Below are 27,750 nucleotides of genomic sequence, written 5' to 3'. Positions count from 1 at the left end.
TACACCTATCACCATACAGAGATGATTTTTCTTGATTTGGTGATAACAAAATCCAATGGGTCACTAGCAACACGTACCCATTATAAGCCCACAGCCAAGAACAACTTATTGGCTTTCTCGAGTTTCCATCCACGTACATTACGTGAAAATCTACCGTATGGCCAGTATTTACGCCTGAGACGCAATTGCAGCGAGGTGGCTGATTTTCGGAAACAATCAGAGGATTTGACCCAAAAATTAAGCAATAGAGGTTATCACAAAAGACTTCTTACAAAAAGCTGCAAAAGAGCCCGTAATCAACCAAGGGAAGTTCTCCTGGAAGAGACAGTAAAGACAGACTCGGGTATCCCCTTGACGTGCGTAACAACCTATAGCACGGCCTCCAATGCTGTTACCAGCTCTATACGCAAACATTGGCGTATTTTGGTCAGTAACAACAGGAATTGGGAGAAGCCCCTGTTTTCTTTTAAGAAGGCAAGAAGCATCAAAGATGCTTTAGTACACACTCGTCCCAAGAATGCAACTATGCAAGGTGAAAACACCCTCTGTAATGCTTGGGGCATGCCTAGAATAACGGGACACTACCCATGTGGGTCGTGTAGTGTTTGCCACCTAACTAAAACAAGTAAGACCTTGCTCCTGGAAAGCGACAAAGTCTGGACACAAAGACAACACACTAATTGCAACACCAACAACGTGGTCTACCTTATCACCTGCCCATGCGGGCTAAGATATATAGGCATGACCACTAGAAAAATTAAGCAACGAGTGTGTGAACACCGGAGCAATATAAGGTGTAAGCGCAACACTACCAAGCTCACCGAACACTTTCTCTGTTTCAACCACACAATTGATGATCTAATGTGGACCATCATTGAACATCTACAGGGAGGCAATAATATAACCCAGAGACTGTTTGAGAAAGAACAACGATGGGTATATCGTCTGGCCACTCATACATCAGGCCTTAATGATAATATACCCTGGAATAGTGTAATGCAGCACTGAATCTTCCATCTGGCTTATGGTATACGAGTGTGGTCACCCTATAGAAAAAAGAGGGGCTGTAACCTTATGTAACATTACCTGAAATGTCCACGAGTGCCATTAAAGAAAGTTCTTGTTTTTTATATAAAAAAAACGTTTCGAAAAAGAGGTACTCTCCCTCTTTTTCTTTTTTCAAGACTTATTGTACTTTATATTTTCAGTGAAGAATTATGGCATTTGTGGGTGTTTGTTGCCTGCATTCATGGGATGCAGTGCTGTGGCGTCGCCGCCTTTGTATCCTGTTCGTCAGTTTCGTAGAGAGGGCGGGACTGTTTGTTGGGTTTAGCGCTCTAGTCTTTGAGTGATTCCCTCAGCCTCCATATCCCTGATTGGCTAGTGAGACGTAATACGACGTAGTACGCACTGTGAGGCTTCCGTCTTCGACAAACAAGCAACACCCGTTCTGTTTGTCTACTGATTGGATGTCGAAGGTATTTAAACTCTTGCCTTGATCAGTTGCGATATCTACGGGATCCAAATCGGAGGGAACGCTAGGTGTTCCGGTGGGTGCGGCGCTTTGACGAAGTAAGTGGTCCATCGCAACTGCATAATTTGCTCTCTATTTTACCAAGTTTTCCTGTTACCGAATGGTAACGTTTTGACTATTGTTTATTGCAGTGTGTGACTACAAGCGCGCATCCCCCTCCCTGGGTCCATGGTGTGAGGCTGATCTTAGCCATTAGTAAGTCTTTTCACGAATAAGTGCTGAGATAAGGCATGATTATGACTAAGCTTTTTGAGACCTTTTTTGTCCTCTGTTGCTCCCCTTTGGGGCCCTGAAAGGTCCGTTGATTATAATATTGGAGTTCTTTGTTTATGAGAAATCGGCCTTTTGGCCAATAAGCACATTCCTAAATAAGGGGAAGTGGAATAGTTGCGAATTCTTTCAGAAACGAAATGAATGATACGCACACTGCTAAATACTTATAGCTTTCTACACACTATAGTAGTTTCTGATGATTTCTTAATAAGATTTTGTGTGTACCAAATAACGAAATTGTTAAGTGAAAGGGGATTTTTTCCTCCGACTCAAAACATGTAAATGCTTGTCAATTCCACGAAGCAATGCTCTTTTTATGTCGTTTGTTGTTTCTGTTTATTTTTACAGACACCTATATTTCTTCAGAAATCCTGAAGACTCTCCGGTAACAAGAACCGTGAGTTTTTCACTAACATCGCTGCCAACGGTTGGGTGCACCTTAGCGTGTGCATACCACCGGGGCAGTAAGGTCCTGACGAATGCCTGGTGAATCAACCCTTAATGGCAGAAACATGTTGACCAAATTTTACCCTTCTCACTAATAGGGTTAACTAACCAAAATGTGGTACTTAGTTATTATACCCTTTTTAATCAATGCCAGGTTTGCCATAATAAAGGTTTTTGGTTGAAACCTGACATTTTTTACATTCACTTTGCACATCACCTTGCACCATCACACGTGACACATCAATTACCCGCTCCGCTGTAACCAGGCGTTGTAGCACACCGGGGAGGTGCTAGACCTCCCTGGTGGGAGTCCAATGATGAAGCATGTCACCAACTAGGTTGGTGAGTGAGGACTCTTTTAACAAATTTTGATTGTTTTGTGGTAACATAGGTTCTTTCCCCTTTCTTTCTGTAGTAATAATTGTTCCATACTCTTTTGTTGTTTATTATTAGTACTCCAGGGGGACGAAGAGTGTGTTTTTTTGACCCTCTCTCTCTTGTTGTTTGATTCCTGCTGAAAGGACTGCCACTCTGCTGGACTACTACTCTTGCTGTGCTGACCTGCTGCCTGCTACCCTTCTGCAGTGTGAGAAGGACTGGAACTGTATCTCTTGATACCAGAATCCAGTTTGACCCCAAGGCATAGTTGGCTGGTCTCCTGGTCTGAAGCCTCAGGGACATTACAGGCTTCCAAGCACTTGCACCTGGACTCTGCTATCTGGAAGTCTACCCTGCCAAGTGGTGCCACCCCAGTCCTGGACCATTGGAAGTGGGCTGAGGGTGCATTCCTGAGCAGATCTGACACATCTCCTGGGCAGAGCTGTGAATCCTTGAGCAGAACCGATGCATCACTGCTGTTGTGTGGATTAAGCCCAGCGCAGAAGGCCCGCATCGCCCTCACAGTCCTTGGAACCAATGCATTGCCAAAAGTGCACTACATCTCTGACCAAGGTCCTTGCATCTCTCATCATCAGCAGCCTCAACGATGATGCCAGACTCTCAACAGCAGCCTCGCCGCATCTCGGAAGCGATGCATCACTACAGCTGCACGGTGCTTCTTCGACATGGATCCAAGCAACGCTCCGCAGCCAGGATTTAAGGTACTTTGTTGAGAAAGCCTAACTGGGTCCCTGTAGCCGGCCTGTGCTCCATCGCGGTCGGCCTGAACTTGTGATTTTGTCCCAGTCCAGCAGGACCAGATATCCCTTGTTGACGCTTTGTGCTTTTTAAGCACTATTTCAACTTAAAATTTAAAAAAAAATCAATATCTCTGGTTTTACTGATTGGATCGTACCATTTTGGTCTTGTTTAATTCATGAACAATCACTTGTGGGATCTTTTTGTGTGGTGTTTTCACTGTTTTACTGTTTGAAGAGTGACACAAACCCTTTGTACATTGCCTATATGTTAAGCCTGACTGCTCTGTGCCAAGCTACCAGGGGGTGAGTGCAGGTTAATTTGAGGTTTGCTTGTGCCTTACCCTGACTAGGATTGTGGTTGCTGCTTGACCAGGGCTCATACCCCCGTCAACCAATATCCCAATTTCTAACAAAAACCCTTTGTGGGTGTGCTAAGGCAGAGCCTTTGTAATGTGCAAGTGTGGTAGGTGACAGCACCTCTCCCGCTTCCAGTCAGCGAAGATCCATCCTGCTAACACCTATGGCCCTTTGTTTCACGGTGTGGGAGCAATAGCTAAGACAAACTGCCAGCTACACCTGGTCATGTGACCCAGTAAACAGGCTGCAGGCACCAAATGGTTAAGATAAGAGAATGCAAACTTTTTAAAGTGGCCCTTTCAGTACTGTGATTTAAAACCCAACTTTAACATTAAAGAGGGTTTTAAATTACAATTCTTTAGACACCAATTTCGACATTCCCATCTGCTCCCAATTGAGAGTTATCAGTTATTAAATGTAATAAGGTTATACAATGTTACACTATGAGAGAGAAAGCCTTCCAGTAGTGGTAAACAAATGTAGAAGTTTTTCACTGCCATGACATGCAAAACCTAAAGTACATAGTACATGTCCAACTTTTTAAATACACTGCACCCTGCCAAATCAGATTTACCATGTTTCAGGGAGAGAGCACAAGCAGTTCGGCACTGTTTAGCAGTGATAAAGTGCACAGTGTCCTAAAAGCCAATAAAAAAGAATTCAGAAACCAGAAGGGCAAAGGCAAAATGATTTAGGATGACCCTGCAGAAAGGGCCAAGTCCAACAATGTGGAGTTAAACAAATGATTGAGATTTCTTTAAATAAATGCATATCTCAACATTTATTTATTTTATAATGCTAAAGGTTTTATGGAGGTGTATTGTTTTATTATATTAGGTTAGTTCATGTGTTACAAACTATCAAGAATATGTATGAGTATTTACTGGTTAAATACATGTGGAAATATACAAGTTTCAACTTAATTTAGTCACATAACACAAAATAAATATGGTTAAATACAGACGGAATTGATAATTACAAGAAACACCACAAAACCGGGAGCTATACCCTTCCCACAAAACACATAAAGCCTCCGTCTCTTCATCTTTATTTCAAAGAGATAGTAGGGTTACAGATATGAAAATTTAAAGCTGTCAGTAGTGCAAAGTTAAAAGCACCAGAAAAGAGCATTTGGTGCAAAAATATACTGTAAGCAGTTTGATGTCAGTCACATTAAAGAAATGTTGCCCCTCAGAATGTTTATCTTTCCAGTAATGACCTATAGAGTGCAAAAAATACCCATTTTGCAATAAATATTGCCTTTCTGCTGATCACTGTTCAGTTTTGAAAATTATCAGAAAAATAAAAGGCTGTACTTGTTTTGTTTAAACTGCAGCTGTAATTGTTTTCTAATTGTTTTCTGTGACCTGCCTATCAACATGGCTGTTGGTTGTGGCTGGAGGGCTTATTACTAGTGGTGGGTGATAAATTCTGCTCTGCTGGCGGAGCTCGTGGAGTTTTATCACCTCTGATTTATGCTTGTTCTGCGGAGTTCCGGCAAAACTCCGCCAACAACTGCGTGGCGGAGTCTTTTGTTTGCGCAGTTCGCCTACATTAAGTTGGCAAGCGTGAGTGAGAATTTGCATATTTTAGCTTGATTTATGGGTGCTAGTACGGCACCCGGCGAGATGTTCTCAATGCCGGCAGTCCCCGGTAGTCACAACTGTTCACGTCAAGAAAGCTGCCACTCGAGTAGAAATTTTTCTCGAGTGGCAGCAAAGAAGCAGCACTCTCTGGCATTCCGTGTGGTGCCGCTCGAGCTCATTTTGCAGCGCAGCACCAGCTCCCTGCACTAAACATCAGTGGCAGAAGTGTGACATACTGATTTCTGTCCGCTCGCGGAACTCCTTGGAATCTCACGGAGTCAATATGTAACTCTGTGGAATTTCATGTAGGGAAACTCCGTGAGTTCTTCCCACCCCTACTTTTTACGCCATAGCTCAGCTGTAATAATTTAATAAAGTTCATCTTTATATCATTTTCTTATTGCAAGTGACTAGAGATGTTACGACTCAACTGTAACAAGGAAATTAGAGACAGGGATTGCAGGCGTCCGTGTATTATTAATCCAACGTTCACAGTCCTAGTCGCTGTACTTGAGAAGGATTATTTTATACTTAATTTGAATGAATTAAAACGAATGAAACATGCACTTTTGAAGTGTGAGAGATCAGCAGCGGGGACTAAATGTGCTATATCATTTGGTCCTTTTTGACTCAACCTTGCATTAATGTATGGCGTGAAAGTCAAACATAATCCTAGGGCTTTGCATTGCCTAGAGATCAATGATTTCACATTTCTCAGAACCTGTCAGTCAGACTGATAAAGCAAAATTCAAAATGTAGTTTTAACTGCATGATGACAACTAAATGGACAGTAAACACTTAAAACCTGGGAAGGACTGCATTTTACGATGCACAAGGAATTATCCCATTTTCAGTCTTAAAGAATTCTCCACATGGTGAACCAGGCTGTGAAATGTTTAAATTACAGTTTGAGCTGTAAGAGTAAAGAGCTGAAGCATTTCTATTTCTACACCACTTGTGGTCCAAGAGCTCTTAGATGAGCACCTGGAGACCAGAGTCTAAATGTTCATTATTTAGTCATTAGGTCCCCTGGGGAGTGAGAACCACAGATGGTGCATTAAGTGGCCCTTGAAGTGAGTGGCACAAGTATAGCATGGGTGGTGAGATTTGATGAGTGAATAGTGAACAGGAATGAATGGAATTGTGTCCAAATGTGAAACTGCCAAACGTCATATGTTAGCCAACAAAATAAAAAAATAGTTTAAGTATTCATGAACTGAATTATGTAAAAAAAACTACAATGTTAGTAGTTAATAAAATGAAAGAAGACTCAAAGGCCAAAAATCTGGATGGGAGTCATATCAAGGTTGAAAAAACCTATTGTGTCTTTTTTGGTAAGCTTCATTATATAAGGTGCATATAGGGTTACATTATTTGATACAACTATATGTAATGTGCACAATGTATTATAAATCAGTTGTTGGTGTTGGGAAAATTAGTGTCTTCCTCTTCCCCGACCTTACCTTATGAGGTTTGCCTTGTTACGCAGACAGAATTTACCTTACTTATTCCTAACGTAAACTTAAAAACAAATACTTATACTCAGTCCCTAACTTACGCTTTGCCTACTCCCTGGGAGCTATAAAGAGGGGCTCCACCTACCTTAATTCCTGATTATTTCTATCTCACAGCACTTAACTCTCAACTTCCATTTGAGTAGATTTGTTTTTGTCTTTATATATATTGGTACAAGGAATATGTGCCACATTCCCTGTACCACTAGCAATGAGCCCTGATTCAACTGAGTAATCCCATCCTCTGGTTTGGCAGTGAAATGGAGGTATACTTGGGGTTCAGTTGATCTCTCATACATCTGGGTCCTGGCACCTCTGCATCTACGCCACAATATATAGCTACTGACCTACCTGGTACTGCCGCTGTGGCTGTGCTCTATCCAGCACAGTGGGGTTCTGATCATGATATTTGAGTTTATATGTTTGAAAGGCGCCTGCTAAAGCAGTCATTCCTACTTCCCCCACTCTCCAGGGAATTACACCCTCCTACCTCTACCGTCCTACATTGAGCTGATTTTTATTCATTTGTTCACTCAGGCTCTGTGTCTGCCGATGGTAAGGCATGGGTCGGGGGGTGGGGGATGCCATGTAGCAGCAAAAGGAGTCCAACCACTGGTCCCTTGGATAACAGTTCCAGTCCTTGCATGTCAGCAAGAGTTAGACTTTTGAGTCCCCTTTACTTTCATCTTTCAGGCAAAGATTTCTTTTTTTTACGTGTTGTCTTTCGTGATCAAGGATTTTTCTAAAGGAGTGGTGACAGTGCAGTCATGTGCAATAGCCATTGATTGGGGACTTCCCTGCACCCAATCCTTCCAAATTTATTGCATTAATCTTCCGCCTCGTTCTACAGCAGTTCTTTTTTCAGATTAATGTAAACCTTTGTTAGCCCCTCATCCAAAATTACCCTGATTTCCTCAAGCTGCAGGAGCTTACTTCCTATCTCCTAGGCACCACCAATGGAGAAGAGGTTTCCCTCCACTCTGTCAGTGCTAGGACTGGATTCCTTCCTGCTGAGGTGATGGACAGAAGTGTTAGGGAGAATCTGAGCTTGAATGGCTTCAGCTTCTCCCAGCTCCAAGCAGAATCTCCACTTCAAAGTAAAAGCTGTGAACATTGTCTTTTGTGTTGTCAACTGTTTCTACCCATCTCAAAGATAGCTATTCCCTGCCAAATGGCCAAATGTTAACATTATTTTTGCTTTACTGCTGCCACAAGCCAAGCTTAGTCTTGTAGGTGGAGGATAGTTGTCAACAGCCACCTAGTTATTCATATTCTGTCCCTGGAGCATGGTTATGAAAGAATCCAGATCTAACCCGGTTTACTCTCATGGAGCCCAACGCACACGGGAAAAAAAAGTTATGTTGAAACTAAAATTATTGTGACAAATTGGATTGTTGGTTGTGGGGGTGAAACCTTACTCAAGCAAAAGCCACAATCCTTGTCAGGGTGAACCACAAAAAGTCACTAGGTTAACCTGTGCTTAACCCTCCGGTAGCTTGGCACAAAAGCAGTCAGGCTTAACTTAGAGGCAATGTGTAAAGTATTTATGAAGTACAAAAATAGTAATAAAGTAAAAACACTTTAAAAGAGAAATCCCACGGCAATTTAGAAAAATAATTTGTTATTTAATGAGTTATTTGAGACCAAAACAACAAAAACGTATTCAGTAAAACTGGAGATAGGCACTTTTAAAGATTTAGATAAAATTTGCACCAAAAAGTGTCAAGTGCCAACTGAGGGTATCTGGCTACGCTGGACTGTGACAAAGTCATAAGTTCAGGCCAACCGCAATGGATCACAGGCCAGGCACAGGACCAAGTTTTCTCATCGTCTGGCGTCAGTTCCACTGATGCTATGAGTCGAGGCTTTGCAGGGTTTTGCGTTACTTAATATTAGTTCTGAAGAAGCTGGCAGTGGTGTGGTGATGTTTTTTCAGGGCTTTGCATTGCTCAGCGTTGATCTCAATGAGGCTTGCAGCTGCAGCTTTGTGGGGATTCCCATCACTTTGTGCCAAATTTGGTGCAACCTTCCATTAGGTCAGGAGGCGCTCTCTCTGATGTCAGCCAAGGGCATAGGAACTGGGTAAGCACCACTTGGGGATCAGAAACTCACTCCAGCAGAGGCCAGCAGGGCTCAGGAAGGTCGATGTCCAGGTCGAGGCAGGTCCAGTCCAGCAGGTTGGCTTGGCAGGTGCAGAGAAGCCTCTGGAGCTTGTTGTGTTCCTGTTGCTAGAACAGGAGGTCAGTCAGATGACGCTTGGAGTCACTCATGTAGCCTGGGATGAAGGGAGTAGATTCAGTCTTCCTTCTCATACAGCAAGGCAGGCCTTAGGCAGCAGTCCTTCATCTGTAGTATCCAAAAGGTCCAGGAGTGAGGGTCCTATATTTATTTCAGGTTCCCCATTTGAAGTGCAAGAAGCTTCTGGAGTTTGCCCCCACAGAAGTGTCTGGAATGGTCTGCCTCCCTGTCCTGGTTCCAGTGTGTGTGCAGGCATAATAGGTAAGTGTGAAGTTCTTTGTGTGTGAGCTGAGGCAGGGTCTTTGGATTTCAAGACGGGGCTGTGCACAGCTCTTCCCCCATCCTGCCAATACCTAGCCCTTCTATTGTGTGGCTGTCTGGGAGGAATTCCAAAAGGTCAACTGCCAACTACACCTAGTCATCTGACCCAAGAAACCGGCTGCCGGTACCAAATGGTTAGAACAATAAAATACCAACTTTCTAAAAGTGGCATTTTCAGAATTGCAACTTAGAATCTGAATTTACCATTAAAGAGGATTCCAGATTACAATTCTTGGACACCAAACATGACATTTCAACCTTCTTCCAAACAAATGTTATCACTTATTTAATGAAATAAGGTAACCCAATGTTATTCTATGGGAGAGGTAGACCTCACAGAAGTGAAAAACGCATTTGTGTGTGCATCTTTTACTACTAAGACCTAAAACTTAAAAATGCATGTCAGACTTTACATTGCATCTTGCCCTATGAGCTGTTTAGGACTTACCCTAGGGTGACTTAAATGTATTAAAAAGGAATGTTTAGGCCTGGTAAAAGGTTTATTTTGCTAGTTTGAATGGCAGTTTAAAACTGCACACACAGGCTGCAATTGCAGGCCTGAGACATGTTTCAAAGGTTACTTAAGTGAGTGGCACAATCAGGGCTGAAGGCCCAATAGTAGTAATTAATTTACAGGCCCTCTGTACCAGTAGTACCACTTAATTAGGGACTTTCAAGTAAATTTAATGTGCCTATGGGATTTAATCTAATTTCACAATGGAGTTTTTGGTGTCATATTATTTTTTCTAAATTGATGTGAGTTTTTCCTTTGTTGTGTTTGCACTTTAATGCTGTTTGCGGACTGCAAAACACTTTACACACTGTCCCTAAGTTAAGCCTGACTGCTTTTGTGGCAAACTACCAGGTGATTAAGTACAGGTTAGTTTTATGACAAGGATTGTGGCTGTTTCTTGAATAGGGTTTCACCCTCCTCAACCAACAACCCAATTTCTCACATAAGTATACACTTACCGCTAATAAACCCGCCTTTGGCAGACACTAAAATACAAATAGTATAGAAGTAGGCCTTTGCACCATTAAGTTGCTAATCTCTTCAACCCTCTTCCACTGCTACTTTGCCATAAATATCGATATTAGATGACTTTTGCAAATAACTGTAGAGCCTTCACTTCTGCCAAGTATTTAATCTTGAATGTTGTTTAATCTGCATGTAGTCTCTGAAGGCACGCCAAAGGAAAGCCCGTCAGAGCCCGGATCGCAGCCAGTGTCAGCCATGCTGGGGCGTTATTTCTAGCAGGGCTTGCATCCACTATTTGGCTCAGGAGTTGAGGGCACTTATGCCATCTTCTCCCTCCTCTATAAATCTGGAAGCAGAGGCATGCCATCTCATGTCACATGGTGCTTTCCTCACTGAATACGGGTCAAATGGCAGAGGTTAATGTGAATACCCGGAATGAACCCACTAAGAGGTGTAGTCAACAGAATGATTTATCCACTCTACTGATTAATGTTCACTCCTTCCATAGGCACGCACTAAATATCTTTGATTTATTAAGCAGTCTTAAGTTAGATGTGCTTTTTATGACTGAGACCTGGCTAAATGATTCCTCTGCTCTGGATATTGTTTTGGCTGTTCCCGAGGATTATTCTGTGGTACATTGTGATGGAACACTCCAAAGGGGGAAGGGGGGGTGATAGCTTTCAAGCATCCTGTGCTGTGCTCTACTATTGAGTTGCCTGAGCTTCAGGATGCTGAGAGCTTCAACTTTTATCTTTTGCTCTCAGCATAGTCATCCTTTTCAGGTGCCTCGATCTATTGCCCCACGACCTACACCGAGAATTTCATTAAATCGTTGGAGGCATCATTGGCCCCTTCCGTACTGCACCAGGCTAATTTCACTTTGTTTGGAGACCTCAATCTTCACATTGATGACCGGTCGGGTCAGCTGATGGCTACTTTAATTAAGACCATGACATCTTTCAATCTGCCTTAGTTGGTAACTCTACCAACCCACTTTGCAGGACATATTATTGACCTATGTTCTCCAGCTGCCCTCTGATGATCAGCCCCCAAGCCTATTCTCTGGTCTGACCATTTTTTGAATCCACATATGTGGAAGACAGAGAAGTCCATTCAGGATGCAGGTCCTGCTGACTGTACCTTTTTTCGTACCTGTAAGAAGGTAAGTGTTGCTGATTAGGTGGAACTTCTAGGCAATTCCTTCCCCCTCCAATTAATGTTGTTGACCTGGGCATCGAGACTGTTAATTCTTGGCTTGCGGGTGCAGCTGATGCTTTAGCCCTCTTTCAAGTGGTGAGGGGAAGGAGAGGTGAACAGTCTGCCCCCTGGTTCTCTACTGCTTTGGCAGCTGAAAGGAAAGCCTGTAAAAAATTAGAGTGTGTGACGAAGGCACTACTCTTTTGATAGAAAATCTACTTACAAATCTGCCCTCAAGACCTACCATGCCTCTATCAAACAGGCTGAGGTCTCTTATATTGAAGTAAACATGAATGCTGCTTCTCATAGCTCACGCGCCATCTTTCATATTGCGAAATCTTTTCTATCTCCCCATCTTGTCATAGGATGATTGTGCCGTCCCAGGAATTGTGCAATGGGTTGGTGACTTTTTTTTTTTAACTAAGTTCGCTGACATCCAAAAGACTCTCCCTGTCCCAAAGGTGTGCCCATTGCCCAAGAAACCTGATGATTTGGCCAGTAAGCTTGACCAGTTTGGGCCAAATTCCCCTCAACAATCAGCTGAGGCCATTTTAAAGTCAAATTCATGATCCCTTTTAGATGCCTGTTCTCCATCACTGTTGGCAGCTGTGGTAAATGTTATCAACCACGTAATTAATACAATTTTTAATCTCTCCTTACCCTCCTGGTGTCATGCCAGATGCCTGGAAACCTGTCAAAGAGATTCGCCCCCTGAACAAGCCTTCTCTTGATCCTAACATTCTCAGAAATGGTAGGCTCATTTCTTTGCTGCCTGCCTTTGTCAAAATGCTGGAAAAATTGATTAATGATCAGCTTTTTGAAAATTTAGACAAGGGCAATCTCCTTCACCCAAGTCAATCCAGATTGCATCCCCGTCATAGCACAGAGATGGCAATTCTGGAGATTTCTGACCACATCAAGTGATCTCTAGATCAGGGCCAAATGCAGCACTCAAACTTCTTGATCTGTCTGCCGCTTTTGATACTGTCCCCCACACCATTCTTTTACATCGTCTCGCCAAATTGGGTGTGGGTGGCACGGCTTTGGACTGGCTTTAGTCCTTCTTGAAATTTAGAGGACAATCTGTCTACACAACGCCTTTCACTTCAGAGGTCAAAGCAGTTAATCATGGCGTCCCACAAGGCCCCCCAAGGCCCACTCGTTCCTCAATATCTCTTGTTCTCAATTCCTTATACTGGCTGCCGATCAGGAACATATCTTATTTAAATCCCTTGTGTTGGTTCACAGTGCTGTGTCTTCAACTCAGCCCAGTCTACCTTGCTGGGAGGTTTGTGCCGTATTGCCACTAGAGAGCGCTGCGCTGCACTCCGTCATGCCGTTAGTTGTTCCCCGCATTATGTGACTGCAGGAGGGAAGCAAAGAATTCATGTTTCTTGCAGGTAGGAGGATTCCATTAGAGGATGTCTTCAGAAGGCATCTGAAAACTTGACTCTTCTCTTCTAGAAATTAGCACTTCGGTACATTGGTGTGTGTAATTGTGCTCTTAGCTCATGTTCAACTAAACAACAAATCCACTTAGTCAAACTTTCTTCACTATAGTTTCTGAGCTGCAGATGTTCAGAGGAAGAAAGCAACACAATAAATTGCACACCCTGCTAAAGCTATATATGTACATTTAAACCATGTGCTGTCACACATGTACACAGCACACTGACATCTAAGTTGTGTAGCTATTTATTAACTGTGAGAGAGGCCACAAGAATGTGTAGTAGGAAATACAGCTTGGTTGTTGAAAGTCAATTAAAAAGATAATGCAGAATTTAGAACTTGATTTCAATGGAGTCAATTAACAAAGGTGTTCATGAGCATGTGGGCTAGTACTACAGGAGTAGTACTTCACATATTTATAAGTGTCTTTGTGAACTGGCCCTTGTGAGACAAAAAGCAGTCAGTCAATTATGCAAGTAGGAAGCAATTGCAAAACAATTTCATCCAGGTTGCCCACACATCATTATATGTCTCTATCCTTCAGTACCTTTAGTAAGCAACTACTTATGTATGGGACACAGTTTTGATAAAATAGTAGTTTGGGTTTTCTAAATACTGGCTTACAGTTAACAATATTTATATATGTCTGTGTGTGTGTGTGTGTGTGTGTGTGTGTGTGTATGTATGTCAAGCTAGATCTTGGTCCAGAAAGAGTGTTTTTTTGTAAATTTAGTGTACATGTGTTCAGTAGTTTTAGAGTTATTAAAGAAAAAGATTTATGTATATGCAGAGACGCAGTCCACATGCCAACACCAATGCCGTGATTGGCTGACCGCAAACTGTGGGAAAAGTTGTGGCTGCCATTTTGTGAATCGAGACACGGTTCCTGGGGGTGGGGGAATAAAGTATGGACCCCATGGTATGTGAGAGACCCCTCATGGGTAAGACATTGTGGACAAATGATTTTTTGGGCGGCGCAGGAGGATTTGCGGATCCACTGTTTCGCTCAGAGTGCCCCATGTGTGAATCCACAAAGGATCCGTGGATCCAGACTACAATGAAAAAAATACACCTACTTACAGACCCACTCACACCACAACACATCCACTAACACACCCACTCACAGATCCATACAGCCACTCACACGCCCATTCAGAGACCTAGAACACCATTCACACATCCATACAGCCACATGCACACCTACTCAGAGATACAGTGAACCACTCACATACCCACTCACAGACCTACACAAGTACTCACACACCCACATACACATTCACACAAACACTCACACACCCATCCAGAGACCCAGAAAACCAATCACACACCCTCTCACAAACCCACACAGCCAGTCACTCATACACTCACATACCCGCACAAACACCAATACAGCCACTCACACACACCCTTAGAAACCCAGAGAACCAATTACGCACCTACTGACAAAGGCACTCACACACTCACTCACCCACATACAGCCACTCACACACCCATTCACAGACCTGCACAGCAACTAACACACCCACTCAGAGACCCACACAGCCAGTCACACCTGCACTGACACACCCATCACATATTCACTCACCCACTTAAACACCCACACAACCACTAACCCCCCCCACACACACAGGTTACAGGGACAATATAGTTACGAAATAGCACAAAAAAACAAGAAAGAAACCAAAGGTTACAGGGATCTTACATTTAGGAAACAGCATTAAAAGATCGAAGAAATTGACTAAAAAGCCATAAGTTACAGGGACGTTATGGTTACGTTCAGATTTTACACACACAAAACCATTGAAATTGAGCAGTTATAGTTAACTCAAGTAACAATTACTCATGCTCTAAAGTCACTATGACTTGCACCCTCATCATGCACTGCTTATTACCCCACATATTACATCACTCATGACATCTTCTATGACATCATTGCAATATCGCTGCAACATTTGCAGTGAAATTATTGATCAAAAACTGTTCATGGCGGGGGCGGGAGTTATAGTTACTTTAGGGCAGGAGTTATACTTACTTGAGATAACTATAACTGCTGAATTTCTATGGCTTTGTGGGTGTACCATCTGAACCTAACTGTAACATCCCTGTAATGTTTGTTTTTTTAGTGAATTTCTAAGTTTAAAAAAAAATCTATTTCCTAATTATAATGCCCCTGTAACCTTTGGCTTATTTAGTATTAGTATATATATATATATATATATATATATATTATCTACTGGCGGTCGCCAGTAGATAGTTATAGTTACAACCTAGTTTCCATAGGAAATCTCAAAATTCTATTTTGAATAACTTTGGCGCCGGTTGACGAATCCTCGTGAAATTTTCAAAACTAATGGGGCGCTCCGCTCAGCTCCTACCCTGAAAGTCTCTGGGTGATTCGTCAAGCGGGGGCCGAGAAAAAGGGGGGTCCCAAAACGCGTTTTCCCCATGCATTTTTCCATAGGACCTTTAGACACAGCTACAGCCCGAACGGCTGAACAGAATTACGTGAAATTTGGCAGAGAGGTAGCCATAAGGTCAAGGAAGTGCCTTTTGCAGGTCTGGTGTAAATCTGTTCAGTATTTCCTGAGAAAATAGCATTTAAAAGCATATCAATATCTATACGCGCGCACCGTGCGCGCACCCTGCCGTGCGCGAGCGCAATTCTGATTGGTTGTTAGATGTCGGTAAACATTCGAATCGGTCGAAACCAGGAAGTGTCGGCCGCCATTTTGTCTCTCGCAGTCTGAGGGGGTGAAAAAAAAAGGAGGAGAAATTGAAAAGGGGGCAGAGTGGACAGTTCCTGACCCCCTAGCCTTGGTCAGGGGGTCACAGAAGGACCCCCAAGGGAGAAAAAAACATTTTTATTTTTTTTAAATCGCGAGGTGCGCGCACGGCACGCACTGCGAACCGTGGGTGCTCGGTGCGCCAAGTGCACCGAGCGCCCACAGCGCGCGCACGGTGCGCGCACCTCGCGATTTAAAAAAAAAAAATAAATTCACGGTGCGCGCACGGTGAAAAACCTGAAAAAAAAAAAATTAATACATAACTTAGCATTTAAAAAACCGTACAAATTCACTGAAAAAACCATAGGTTTCACACACGTTATAGTTACGAATTAGCATTTAAAAAACCTTGCAAATTCACTTAAAAAACCATAGGTTTCACACATGTTATAGTTAGCTGGACATTTCACTCGTAAAAAACCTATGAAATTCCCCCGTTATAGTTACTGTAGGCAACTATAACTCACGCGACCGCAATCCTCTGCTGATGACGTCAGATATTACATCACTGATGACATATGTGTTTTTATGAGAAATAAATATTTGTAATATATGTATAGCTAAAGATTAATGGAAGAAGACATGGGTAAATAAGTGTCTAAATACAGTGATGTAATATCTGACGTCATCAGCAGAGGATTGCGGTCGCGCGAGTTATAGTTGCCTACAGTAACTATAACGGGGGAATTTCATAGGTTTTTTACGAGTGAAAAGTCCAGCTAACTATAACATGTGTGAAACCTATGGTTTTTTAAGTGAATATATATATATATAGGGTTAGTGCTAGGAGGAGCCCAATCCTTAATTGCCTGTGGACCAAGGCACTGCATAGTAGGGGAGAATCTACCGGGCTCCTTTGGCTGGGGGTGCGTGTACCAGGGAGCCTTTTGCAAGCTCTGAGGTAGCTTGGGTAGCAACCTTCCTATAACTACCAACAACACTTTCCACCCACATCTGAATACACTTCTAATGTGGCTGTGTTGTGGGTTACTATATCTCCTTTCTCCTTTTCTTTCTGGTCCTACTTTGCTTTCCCCTCTTGTGTCTGGAATGTATGTGTGCATTCCAGGCGCCATGGAATGGAACTGTGTGGGGAGGTTCTGGAAGGGTGGGAGCTTGGGCAGTTGAAGCTGTGACTGCTGGATGTTGTGCCACTCTTGTATCGGTGGTCCTATCTGTTAGAAATCTGATTAAATCTACAAGAAGACTGTCACGCCTCCTTCGTCTTCTTTACAGGCAGGGATGAATTTAATAGATGTGGGGGGGAGGTATCACCAGCAAACAAGGTGGTAGCTCCACCTTCATTTGTTAACAAATCTCTGACACCTATCTGAACCCACTTTACAGTCTGTGCTTTAATAATGTTCAATATAGTGGATTACAGTGAAAAGGATGTAGGGCCCGATTCACAAAAGTAATCTGAGACAAAATCCTAACTTTATGACTTTCGGTATTCACAAAAGGCCTTTAGGAGTAGTAAAGTTAGGATTCCTAACTTTACTACTCCTAACTGCACTTTGTGAATACCGAAAGTCGTAAAGTTAGGATTTTGTTTTAGATTCCTTTTGTGAATCGGGCCCATTGTCATTATTCAATTAATATTCATATATATATTAAGCATGAGACTTCCATAAAAGGGGGCATGGTAGCACTAAAAACCATCAAAATAGTCACACCAACACAATCCACATTAAAGTAAAAACAAAATAGACTAATATATGCCATATTATTTAAATATAGACATTTGTAAAACATATTTGGAAACTCTGGTATATTTCTTTGAAACAAATACTGTAAGAAGGGATGAATGGTTCTTACCAGAACATACGGTCTTTTGTTACTTGTTCTTGCAAAAGAATCCATTTCTTTCCCAGATCAACAGACGCATATAGCTTTGAAACAAAAATATGGAGAAAAAAAATATTAGGAAGGACATCTGTTAAAAATACCTGCTGTTATGGACTCAAGTATTAAACTTTTTTCAAGAATACACAGACCTGACAGAAATACATACACAAACAGCCAGTTTTAAACAAAAAATATATGAACAGGTGTGTGTGTACTGACAAACACATCAATGAAGAATTCAACTTTTTTTCTGTATTTTAAAACAATAAAAAAATCTCCACATACAAAACAAAGCATTCTATTTGAAGACCATACAAGGCATTATTATTACAAAACACAATGACTATACTCAAGGTCCTGAAGCATGTAGTTTAGGGATGGGGAAAATTTAACAGGCACTATTAGTGTTGTATCGCTGCAGCGATTTACACTAGCTAATTATGTATTAAAAATTATAAGAAATTTGACAGTTATTGCAGAAAAGCGTACAAAAAAACATGAACGTTGCATGCTTAGGAAGCAGCTTGGGTCGGTCCGGGAAACTATGGTTAAAAATACGGCTGTTTGCTGGAAAAAAAGAGGGGGTTGGGTCCAGAAGCAATTGTGCAGGTATTGATAACTCCTTGTCTGTTCTCAGCACTTCCGGATTACCAAATAGGCAAAGTAGGCACCAGCCTATGGGCCTCCCTCCTTTTAGGGACCCCGCGACAACAGATAAAAAAAAAAATGATTTGATCTTGAACGAAAATTACAATCAAGCTTTCTTATTATTTTCAAAACATAGAAAAAAACTAATCAACTCATAGAAACTAAAACTTTACATTAAAGCTCTATAGAGAAGATACTGTGTTAATGTAATGTACCCATTAACAACTTAAAGTACATAAAACAGAAACATTAGATTCACATAACAGTTTATCTCTGAAAAGCTCATCTTCTGGCTGCTGTCAGTTTGCAAAAAAGTCCGGTGCATTGGGTATTAGGAGATAATTTGTGAAGGGGCCCCTGAAATTTTAATTGCCTAGGGGCATTCACAGGGTTTAATCCTGCACTGGTTATCAGGGAAAATGATAGCAATGTGTGCATACAAGACTGATTGGTTAGAATGTGGTATATGCTGTTGGATCTTTGTTCTTCCTTCTGAGGCCCCCCACAGAGTACACAAGTGTAGTAGCCTCTCTTATCTGAGGACGTTGTCGATATGTCTGGGAAGATGGGTGAGGTAAAGCGGCAAGAGGTGTAATGCTCTCAGCTTGAGAAAAGAGAACGTTTAGCTCTTGTGCTGATAATGTCCTCTGCCACCCCTCATTTCAAGTGGATTTGACACGGTAATGAAAAAACCTGCCTTATCTGCCGCAGGAATGAAAGAACCTGAGGCCCTCAGTCTGTCCCTGTACCAGGATGCTCAGAACATTGCCCAGTGGTAGACCACTTAACGACGACCATTGGCCCCGGACAGAAATGTCTAAATTCATCCCTCCTACTTCTATCCATAACAGACCTGGCCAATTGGACTTTAAACCCGCTCCACTCAACTCCCCCAGTCCTACCCATGGAAAGGGCAGGAATGTTGGAATCCTCCTTCCCCCCCTTCTGTCCATGGAACAACCGGGACTGTTGGATTTTACCAGGGGTGGGCATAACAGGGCATAATTCTCCCTAGCATAAGTACCCGTAATTACCCCACAACTACTTGTAATTATACATTTTTACAAGTGAAGCCGTAGAGCGTTGATGGTTTATTCTCTCAGCGCTCTCTCTTAGTTCATTGTTCCTGTGCTTCTGCAGTAGAATTTCTGACCCAAATTACTCTTAATTACTCAAATTGGTATAGTCGAGTAATTTTGGTAATTTTACATTCAAAACGTAATATGTAATTACAGAAATTACTCAGATTATTCAAGCATAATTAAATAATTATCCATAAAAAGAGCAGAGATGTTAAATGCCTCCCCCTCCCACATCTCCCAATGGAAAGAGCAGGAAGGTTGGAGTCCCCCCTCTAAACACATCCATTTATAAAAAGAGCAGGGATGCTGGATTCTTCTTCCTCAAACTTCTGTCCGTGCAAAGAACATGGCTGATGAGCATTGTAGCTTTACTGTACCGTAGATGCTTTTGAACAGACTCATTTCCGATAAACAATTGTTTCTGGTTATGGATCACTCTTCAGGCTTAATTCAAATGAAAACAGCCTATCATATTGGCATCATAACTATTTCTAAGCTAGTCAGATATTTATTGATTGTCAAACCAGAAAGAGATGTCAATGTTAACACCAGCATGATGGAAACAATACTGGTACTTCCTGGATCTGTTGTCTCATCCAGAATCCAGAGAACTGTTGGAATCATTAGGTCTCATTATACAAAGGGTGATGGTCTGGCGGGAGGCTCAAGCATCCCACGATTCTGGGCAAGTCATGTAATCTCCCCGTGCCTAAAAATGAATGTCTCCATCTGTAATGCAACTGGTGCTCATGCAAAGCGCTCTGATACTTTTGGGTCGAGCTCGCACTATATAAAACTGCAAAAAATAAAAACAAATAAAATCACGATCCACCTCCTGTTGTAAATTAGTGCTGAGACTGAAAAACACCTCTGAATACCATTGGCAGAAGTATCCACATTTCAATCTCAGTGCCCCATGTAAATAGACACTGCACCTGGAAGGGAATACAATAGGCAGTAATGATGCAAAAGCGGAAAAGCCGTGCCAGCTGAAGGTCATTATAACTGAAATTAACACCATCTCTTAGACAGTCACTGATGAAGGTGGTTTTAAAAAACAGCAACTCTAACTTGAAATAGAGGTCATGTTTACAGAGCACAAAGTAGCTCAAAATGACGATGGATGGTGTGCCATGCACAGAGCTGGGCTAAGGTCATCTAAGAAGCATATTTATGACCGATTCCTCAAGATTAGCATCAAGGATGTCCTGAAACCTGTTGACCATATCATACTTTCTTATCCAGGGGAGATTGACAGGGAAATATTGTCACTGGTAACAATGGTCACATCAATATTGCCTTGATAAAGCGCCCCACAAACATTGGTCTCTTGAACTTCACAAAGGACAACAGCACTGTGTTTTTTTCCTCCAAGGCAGCATGACGCTTCATCCCTCATAAAAGTTTACCGATTTTGCCCCACTGGCAAAGGGGCAAACAAACATGCTAAATGTGAGGAAATTCATAATGTCAACCTAGATGGGTCAACTTCCATTTCTATAAAATCCAAAATGGTGGACAATCCATCAGTATTCAAAGGATCATGCTGCATTTCCATCCAAGAAGCTGATGCTGTTCCACCCACCTAGGATGCAAGCACTGCAAGAGTCTGGTAAGATTGCGCTGGAAACCTACTTCTTTAAGAAGTATCAAGCCCACAGCAGTAAAACCTTTTCACCACATGCAGTGTCAAAAGCTATCCCCCGTTTTTCAGTCTAGCAAAATACATGGTATTCACCTGGTATTTCTCCTATCCCTACCACAGACTGACAATCCCTTGTTTCACAGCAGGAAAAGGTGTGGCCTGCTCTCACACTCTTTCAGCTCAATTATGGCAGCAACAACCTTATTACACCATTCCCTTCCCCAATCTCCTGGATTCAGCAAACCCAGAACACGGTGACCAGGCGACCCCTTAACTTGCCTTACAAGCACTCCACTGGCTAGCAGTAGCCAGTTGGGTCTCATTCAAAGCACAATGCAGTGCATCTAGAGCAGGAATCCAGTCCTGGAGGGCCAGATGCGTGCTGGATTTTTAAGATAACTACATTTATTTAAATGGAGATAGGCTAAAAGTCTGGCACGGATGCAGCCCTCCAGGACCGACTTTGGAGAACCCTGATCTAGAGCAATCAATGTCATAAGCCCCTATTCCTGTCACACAAACCTTGAACTGATTTACAAGGGAAGAACCACCGATCAATAATGGATTTACTTCTTTCCATCCCCTAGATCAAGAAATATTGGCTCGATGACACCACTTTCTATTGAAGACCATCAAACTGTGACCTCTCTACACATGTAAATGAGGAAACGGACATATCATCTGGCACACAGGAAGGCTTTATAAAACTCGATGTTCCCCCTCCTGATCAAACTTGAATGCGCATGAAGGAGGTGAGGAACACATTGGGCATAACCTGTTGGACACTTATGTAAGACCTTCCAACTAAACTTCGGACTCCGCCACATGGGAGAGGTGTGGTGCACCGGCTGGAGCGTCTGACTCCGGAGCGTGGGGATCACGGTTCAGTCCCCAGCGGCAGCTCAGCTCGGCACCATGTGACTCTGGGCAATATCTCACTTAATATCCCTGATGGCCCCCAGTGCCTTGATACCCTTAGGGGTGATATGTTTGTGCTTTAAAAATGTGGAATTGCATGCAGGCCAGACTGCCCTGCACATGCACGTTAGAAGATCTTCCATAAAACTTAAATTTGTATCTAGACCCTAGATTAGTCAAAACTGAGCCATAGTATAAAAAGGAATTATAACCAAACTACACTGCAAGTTGATTAAAATGCACAACTGATCAGCATCCGTGTGTCTGCTTTGCAAGGATCAAGGGACACCCAAGAGGACGATTCCCTACTTCCTTAAATGAGGCTCTTCCCACTTTTTATGTTCTGGCATTGCTGTCCCCTGCGCCAATGCCAACCTCCTAGATCTTCTCAGTATGATAACCAGCGGCAACACCTCCTTACCAAATAATTGATGACACTTGAAAAGCCATAGAACATGCCTGCTTTTTTGGGGGGAAACATCAGTCAGACGTGATTTTTTAAATTGTAAATTAAAGTTAGACTTTACCATGACAGCTTTGCATAGATACACCTCAATGTGCAGTTCAAAATAATCAGTAGGTAATATACATAACTGAGTACCTAGGCATAGTGAGAAGGGAGATGTATGTTTACTTCTTCCTCATGTAGCTCTGACACCATTCAGAAGAAAGAAAATTGCATCGGTGAATGTGGTCCCCAAAGTAACATAGAAGACAATCAAAGAAGCATACCATGAATCAAAGAAAATATAACAAAGCACACTGACTTAAACACAATAACTTGGTGTTATCACAAAAATAATGAAGCCTGAATTGGGCTGCACCATTCTTTGGAGACATATTTATCAGTACCTATTCTGTGAGGACGGAACCGTTCCGTCTTTTGCACACGTCCAGGAAATCCCTCTGCTGTTTCCATCAGAGGGATTTATTTTTTTATCTTTCAGCCTCGGGAGCAGGGGAAGAACTTCCCTGGTGCCTGAGGCATTTTTTTTGTGTGTAATGTCGATCGGTGCCCATGACGTGCTGATGTCATTACATTGAAAGTGAAAATGAAATGAGCTGATTGGCTCATTTTAAAAAACGGTCTGTTTTTGGTGTAAAAATGAGCTGTGTCCATGTTGTATTTTGGGCCATTTCCTGTCATGAGCACTAGGTCTACCCGCACAAGTGAGGTATCATTTTTATCAGGAGACTTCGGGGAATGCCGGATGGAAGGAAGTTTGTGGCTCCCTACAATTTCCAGAACTTTCCATCACAAAAATGTGAGGAAAATGTGTTTTTTTTTGGTTTAAGCTTTGCAATGGAATATGGGTAATAAAATGTGGTGATAGCCACACAAATCAGTCTACTCTGGATAGCCCTAGGTATTTAGCTTTAAAAAACTGTACAGGTGGGAGCCTCCATCCTGGGCATCGTCCTCCAGCTGGCCACACCGTGAAAGACCCAGGATGGGAGTCCATCAAACCCGGGCAGGATTCCCCTGCTTGGCTGTGTTCTGAAGCTCCGACCGGACCCGCTGGAGGTCCCTGGGGTCTGAGCCCTCATCCTGGCCTCTATCCTACGGCCCAACGCATGACCAAGCCCCTGGGAAAAGGATCCCTTAGGCCCGGGGAGGCCTTCTCTGCGTGGCCTGGTCCCGGAGCTCTGAACGGGCCTGAGGCCCGGCTGGGCCCCAGGGAGGGCACTCCCACCCTGGAATATGTGTTCCAGGCTACAGCAGTTCCGCGGTCCTGGGACGGGGGTCAATCAGACCCAGGGAGGCTTTGCCTGCTTGGCCGGGTTCAGAAGCTCTGACCGGGGACCCAAAGCACCTGGGACTGGGTCCTGTGGGCCCGAGGTGGCTTATCCTGCATGGCCATGTCCAGGAGCTCCAACCGGGCCACCAGGCCATGGAGCAGATGCTCCTGCCCTGGGTTCTGTCCTCGGGCCTGCTGCCAAGGGCCCGGGACAGGGTCCATCGGGTCCGGGGAGGCCTCCCCTGCTTCGCATGCATGTTAAAGTGCCAGCAGGCTTTGGGTCGGAGCTCCCTCAGGTCCCCCCTCATAGTCTCATGCCTGAGGCCCAGCTGTGGCCCCGAGCACCCGAGCCGCAGGGTCCCCATCACCTCCAAGGAAAAGCTGAAGTCCTTTTGTCCCCCGAGTCAGGACATCTTGCCACACTCTATGCTTTCCAATGGGGTAACCAGATGACCGGACTGCCACGGAAGTCCAGATGAGGGCTCAATTGCTTTCTCAAGCCCAGGCAGGGCTCCTGGAGGTCAGGTGGATTCTCAGCATCCACTTGATGCTCTTGCCCGAGTGTCCTGAGGGTCCGAAGCATATACTTTGAAAAAATTCAAAAGTGTTCAAAGCAGGCCGGTCGCCTGAATACTTCAGCTAGGATTAATGGAATAGGACTGTGGTTCTATTTTATTGGTTTTCTAAACAAAACTGGGGCCATGATTAAGAGGGACAGCCGGGGGCATTCGTATTGTGCCGCTAGTGGTGAAATTTTTGGACCGGCGCTTGACGAACCAAAATGAAAGGATTTGCCAAGAATGTTTTCGTTAATCAAGAATGAAAGTCAGAGGTTCAAAGAAGATCAGATACTGTCGTAGTTCCTACCATAAACAATGCCAACTAGTGATCCGGCGGCGTGATCCCATGACCCACCACGCAGCTTCTGGAACACCAAAGTCTTTGGATGCTGGGTGGGGAGTACGGTTGCAAAGCTGAAACTTAAAGAAATTGATGACAGGGCAAAACCGGGAGGGGAGCCTGTGGCTTATTATGAGTCAATATTGTAAACCTCACCTGTACCAGACACGGAAAGGATTGAAAGATTGATAGCTCTTTCTCGATTCTGTGGTGGTGCATGGCCGTTCTTAGTTAGTGGAGTGATTTGTCTGGTTAATTCCAATAACGAAGGAGACTCCTCCATGCTAACTAGGTATGCGACCCCCAGTGGTTGGCATTCAGCCACATGAGATCTAGCAATAACAAGATCTGTGATGTCGGGGCTGCAAGCGCACTACACTGAATGGATCAGCATATGTCTTCCCTTCGCCGACAGGTGTGGGCAACCCACTGAACCCCATTCATGATATGGATTAAGGATTGCAATTATTTTCCATGATCGAAGAATTCCCAGTAAGTGCAGGTCATAAGCTCACGTAGATTTAAGTCCCTGCCCTTTGTACACACCGTCCAACACTACTATTGATTGGATGGTTTACTGTGGTCCTCGGATCGGCCTCGCCAAGGTCGCAATAGCCCTGGCAGAGCGTTGAGAAGACAATCAAACATGACTTTCTAGAGGAAGCAAAAGGCGTAATACATTTTCTGTACGTAAACCTGTGGAAAGATCAATAATGACAGAGTGGCACGAGCGACTGACAGGGCCAGCCTAAAACCCTCGTCCACCTCCCAGATGGGAAACACACCGAAGGCACAGGACGCAGCCCTTCCCTCATGAGCACTGGCCGGTGGAGCGGTCTGAGGCCTCAGGGGTGTTTGGGCAAGGACGGGCTGTGGGGCAGGCTCCTCCACTCGGGAGGACCCGACCGACATACGCATGAGAGATGGTGGTGGCCCCAGCCCTCCGTAAGCGGCATGCTGGAAAGCCCTTCCGAGATGGAACCCATGCTCAGCCAGCACGACCACCCCCAAAGGCCCTGCTGCCCCGGGGGTGGTCATGTAACCGAGGAGAGGCCCTTCTTGTCCGGTAAGCAGACTAGAAGAGAAGGAACAAGGGCCATGAGGGGACCCCTGGCTCCACTCGGCAGGGGCGAGCAGGATTGGGGAATCAACCCAGCTCTTCCCTTCTGGCGCCTCTGACCAGGTCAGGAGGTGAGCTAACCCCCAGCCCACTGGCATGGCTCGGGCCGTTGCCCTCTTCGGGGGTCTCAACGCTGCAGGAGTCGAGCCTGGTGGTGGATTTGGTGTATGTGCTTGGCTGAGAAGCCAATGTGGCAAAGCTACAAACTGTGGGATTATGGCTAAACACCTCCAAGTCAGAATCCCCCCTAAATCCGACTATACCACAGTGCCATGGAGCCTCAGTGGGCTTTGGATAGCTGGCCTCTTGTGTGTAGAGCTGCTCGCTTGGGGATGGGAGCAACCTCCATCCACGCATCCCATGCTTTTGCGGAAACTCTTGCTAAATCATTCGTAGACTACCTCATTCTGGGTCAGGGTTTTGTAAGTAGCAGAGCAGCTACCTTGCTGCTATCTATTGAAAGTCATCCTCTGAGCTAAACTTTTTTTCTCTATCCATGGGTGCCTGTCTCCTCCAGGGGGTCTCCTCTGCTGCCAGGCAGGTGGGAGAGAAACATGGAGGGGTTGCAGGCCACCACCACGTGCCTCCCGGCATGGGGCCTTCCCCTACTGCCCTTTGCCGCTGGGTGTAGGTTCAGGTGCACGATCCTCTGCAGGTCAGCGGAATGACCACAGAGTGCCCAGTAACTCTTGTCGTCGGTGGACCACTCTGTGTCTGGGGCCTGGGGCCAGGGGACTGGGTTGATCCAGTCATCTAGGGCCATCTGGTCACTGGGTCGTCCCCAGCCATCTAGGCTGGCCGACCAAATGGCCCGATGGGCTGGCTGGACAGATAGCCAGTGGGCAAGCCTGGTGACCTAACTCTGATTTTTGTCTCCTCTGGGGGAGCCTAATAGTCAAGGAAAATGGGCTTCCTGGGCAGGCCCATGAGAAGAGGACGTCGAATGGGCTTGGCTTAACCCTCCCAGGCTCCCCAGGCCCACCTTCCAGGAAGACACACACCTAAGGCAGAACCCTGAGCCCACGGTATATTGGTGACAGTCACTACCCAGGGTAGGGTCTCTGCAGACCGAGGAGGACTCTCTTGCGCCCCAACAGGGGTAAAGAGCGGAGAGCAGACCTGCATGAAGGTCCAGCCCCCAGGGCATTGAGCTGGAACACGAGCCCAGGAGATGTCCAAGAAGCCCTCAGCAGATGCCTGAGCCGGGTCTTGAATGGAAGCGACTGTCGATGTCTCGTGCCATTCAGGAGGTACCGTCGACAGGCCGGATGCAAGGCTTACTGTTCTCCTAAGAATAAGTGGGGACTGGCAAAGGGGAAGCGGGAAGCCCTCTCCCACCTTCTCCAGCAGGGAGTGAGTCTGTGGTTGCACCTTCTGTCAGAGCTCCGGCAGGGCCTAGGCTCCATGCGCCGGCCCTCCAATTGTGCGATGGGGGGAAATGGGCTCCAAGGTCACGGACAAGGCGGCCTGCCTGGGGATGGTCCAGACCGGACTCTGGTCGATCGGAAATAGTTGGGCCTATTTGGCGACTGTGGGCTGCTTGGTAGGAAACACCTGACTGTGGCCCCGGTCAGGGCTTCTGAGCCACAGAGCGAACAGGATGGAGCTTCACAAGTTCAGGGAGGTGAGAGGCATGGGTCTGTGAGACCACCAGGGCTCTGTGCTCCCTTCCTCAACCTCCAGTGTCATAAAGGGGATGCTGTCCCTGCTTGTCCAGGTTCAGAGGATCTGAAAGGGGGCCTGAGGCCCCTGCTGGGCCTTGGGGTGGGCGCCTTGGTCCGGCACTTGGTCCTCTAGCCTGCCATGTTGCAAGGGCCCCAGGACAGGGGTCCCATGGGCCTGGAGAGGTTTCCTCTGCTTGGCTGGGCTCGGAAGCACAGACCAGGCCCCAGGCCATGACTCCGGTGAGCCCTGGGGTGGGAGACCTGTGGTCTGCCGTGTGTCCGAGATGGGGTCCCGCGAGCCCGGGAGGCCTCCCCTAAATGCCGGGTTCAGAAGCTCTGACCGGATCTAGGGTCAGGTGATCCCGC

At 44.7% G+C, this 27,750-nt stretch overlaps 1 protein-coding gene and 1 pseudogene across 5 annotated transcripts in view; one reads left to right on the top strand and one right to left on the bottom strand.

The window, feature by feature from the left end:
- SORCS2 (sortilin related VPS10 domain containing receptor 2) overlaps positions 1 to 27,750 on the bottom strand; it is a 2,262,720-nt gene that overhangs the window by 719,831 nt on the left and 1,515,139 nt on the right. For all 5 annotated transcript variants that reach the window (XM_085642460.1, XM_085642463.1, XM_085642464.1 and 2 more), the window contains exon 5: positions 17,639 to 17,712. In XM_085642460.1, coding sequence (XP_085498586.1) covers positions 17,639 to 17,712 — 74 coding nt within the window. The remainder of the gene's footprint in view (positions 1 to 17,638; positions 17,713 to 27,750) is intronic.
- LOC146863088 (18S ribosomal RNA) lies at positions 24,109 to 25,306 on the top strand (annotated as a pseudogene).

The sequence above is a fragment of the Triturus cristatus genome, chromosome 2_2, assembly GCF_964204655.1.
Source record: "Triturus cristatus chromosome 2_2, aTriCri1.1, whole genome shotgun sequence".
NCBI lineage: Eukaryota > Metazoa > Chordata > Amphibia > Caudata > Salamandridae > Triturus > Triturus cristatus.
Note: the sequence above shows the minus strand (reverse complement) of the source record. Positions and strands in the feature narration are given on the sequence as shown.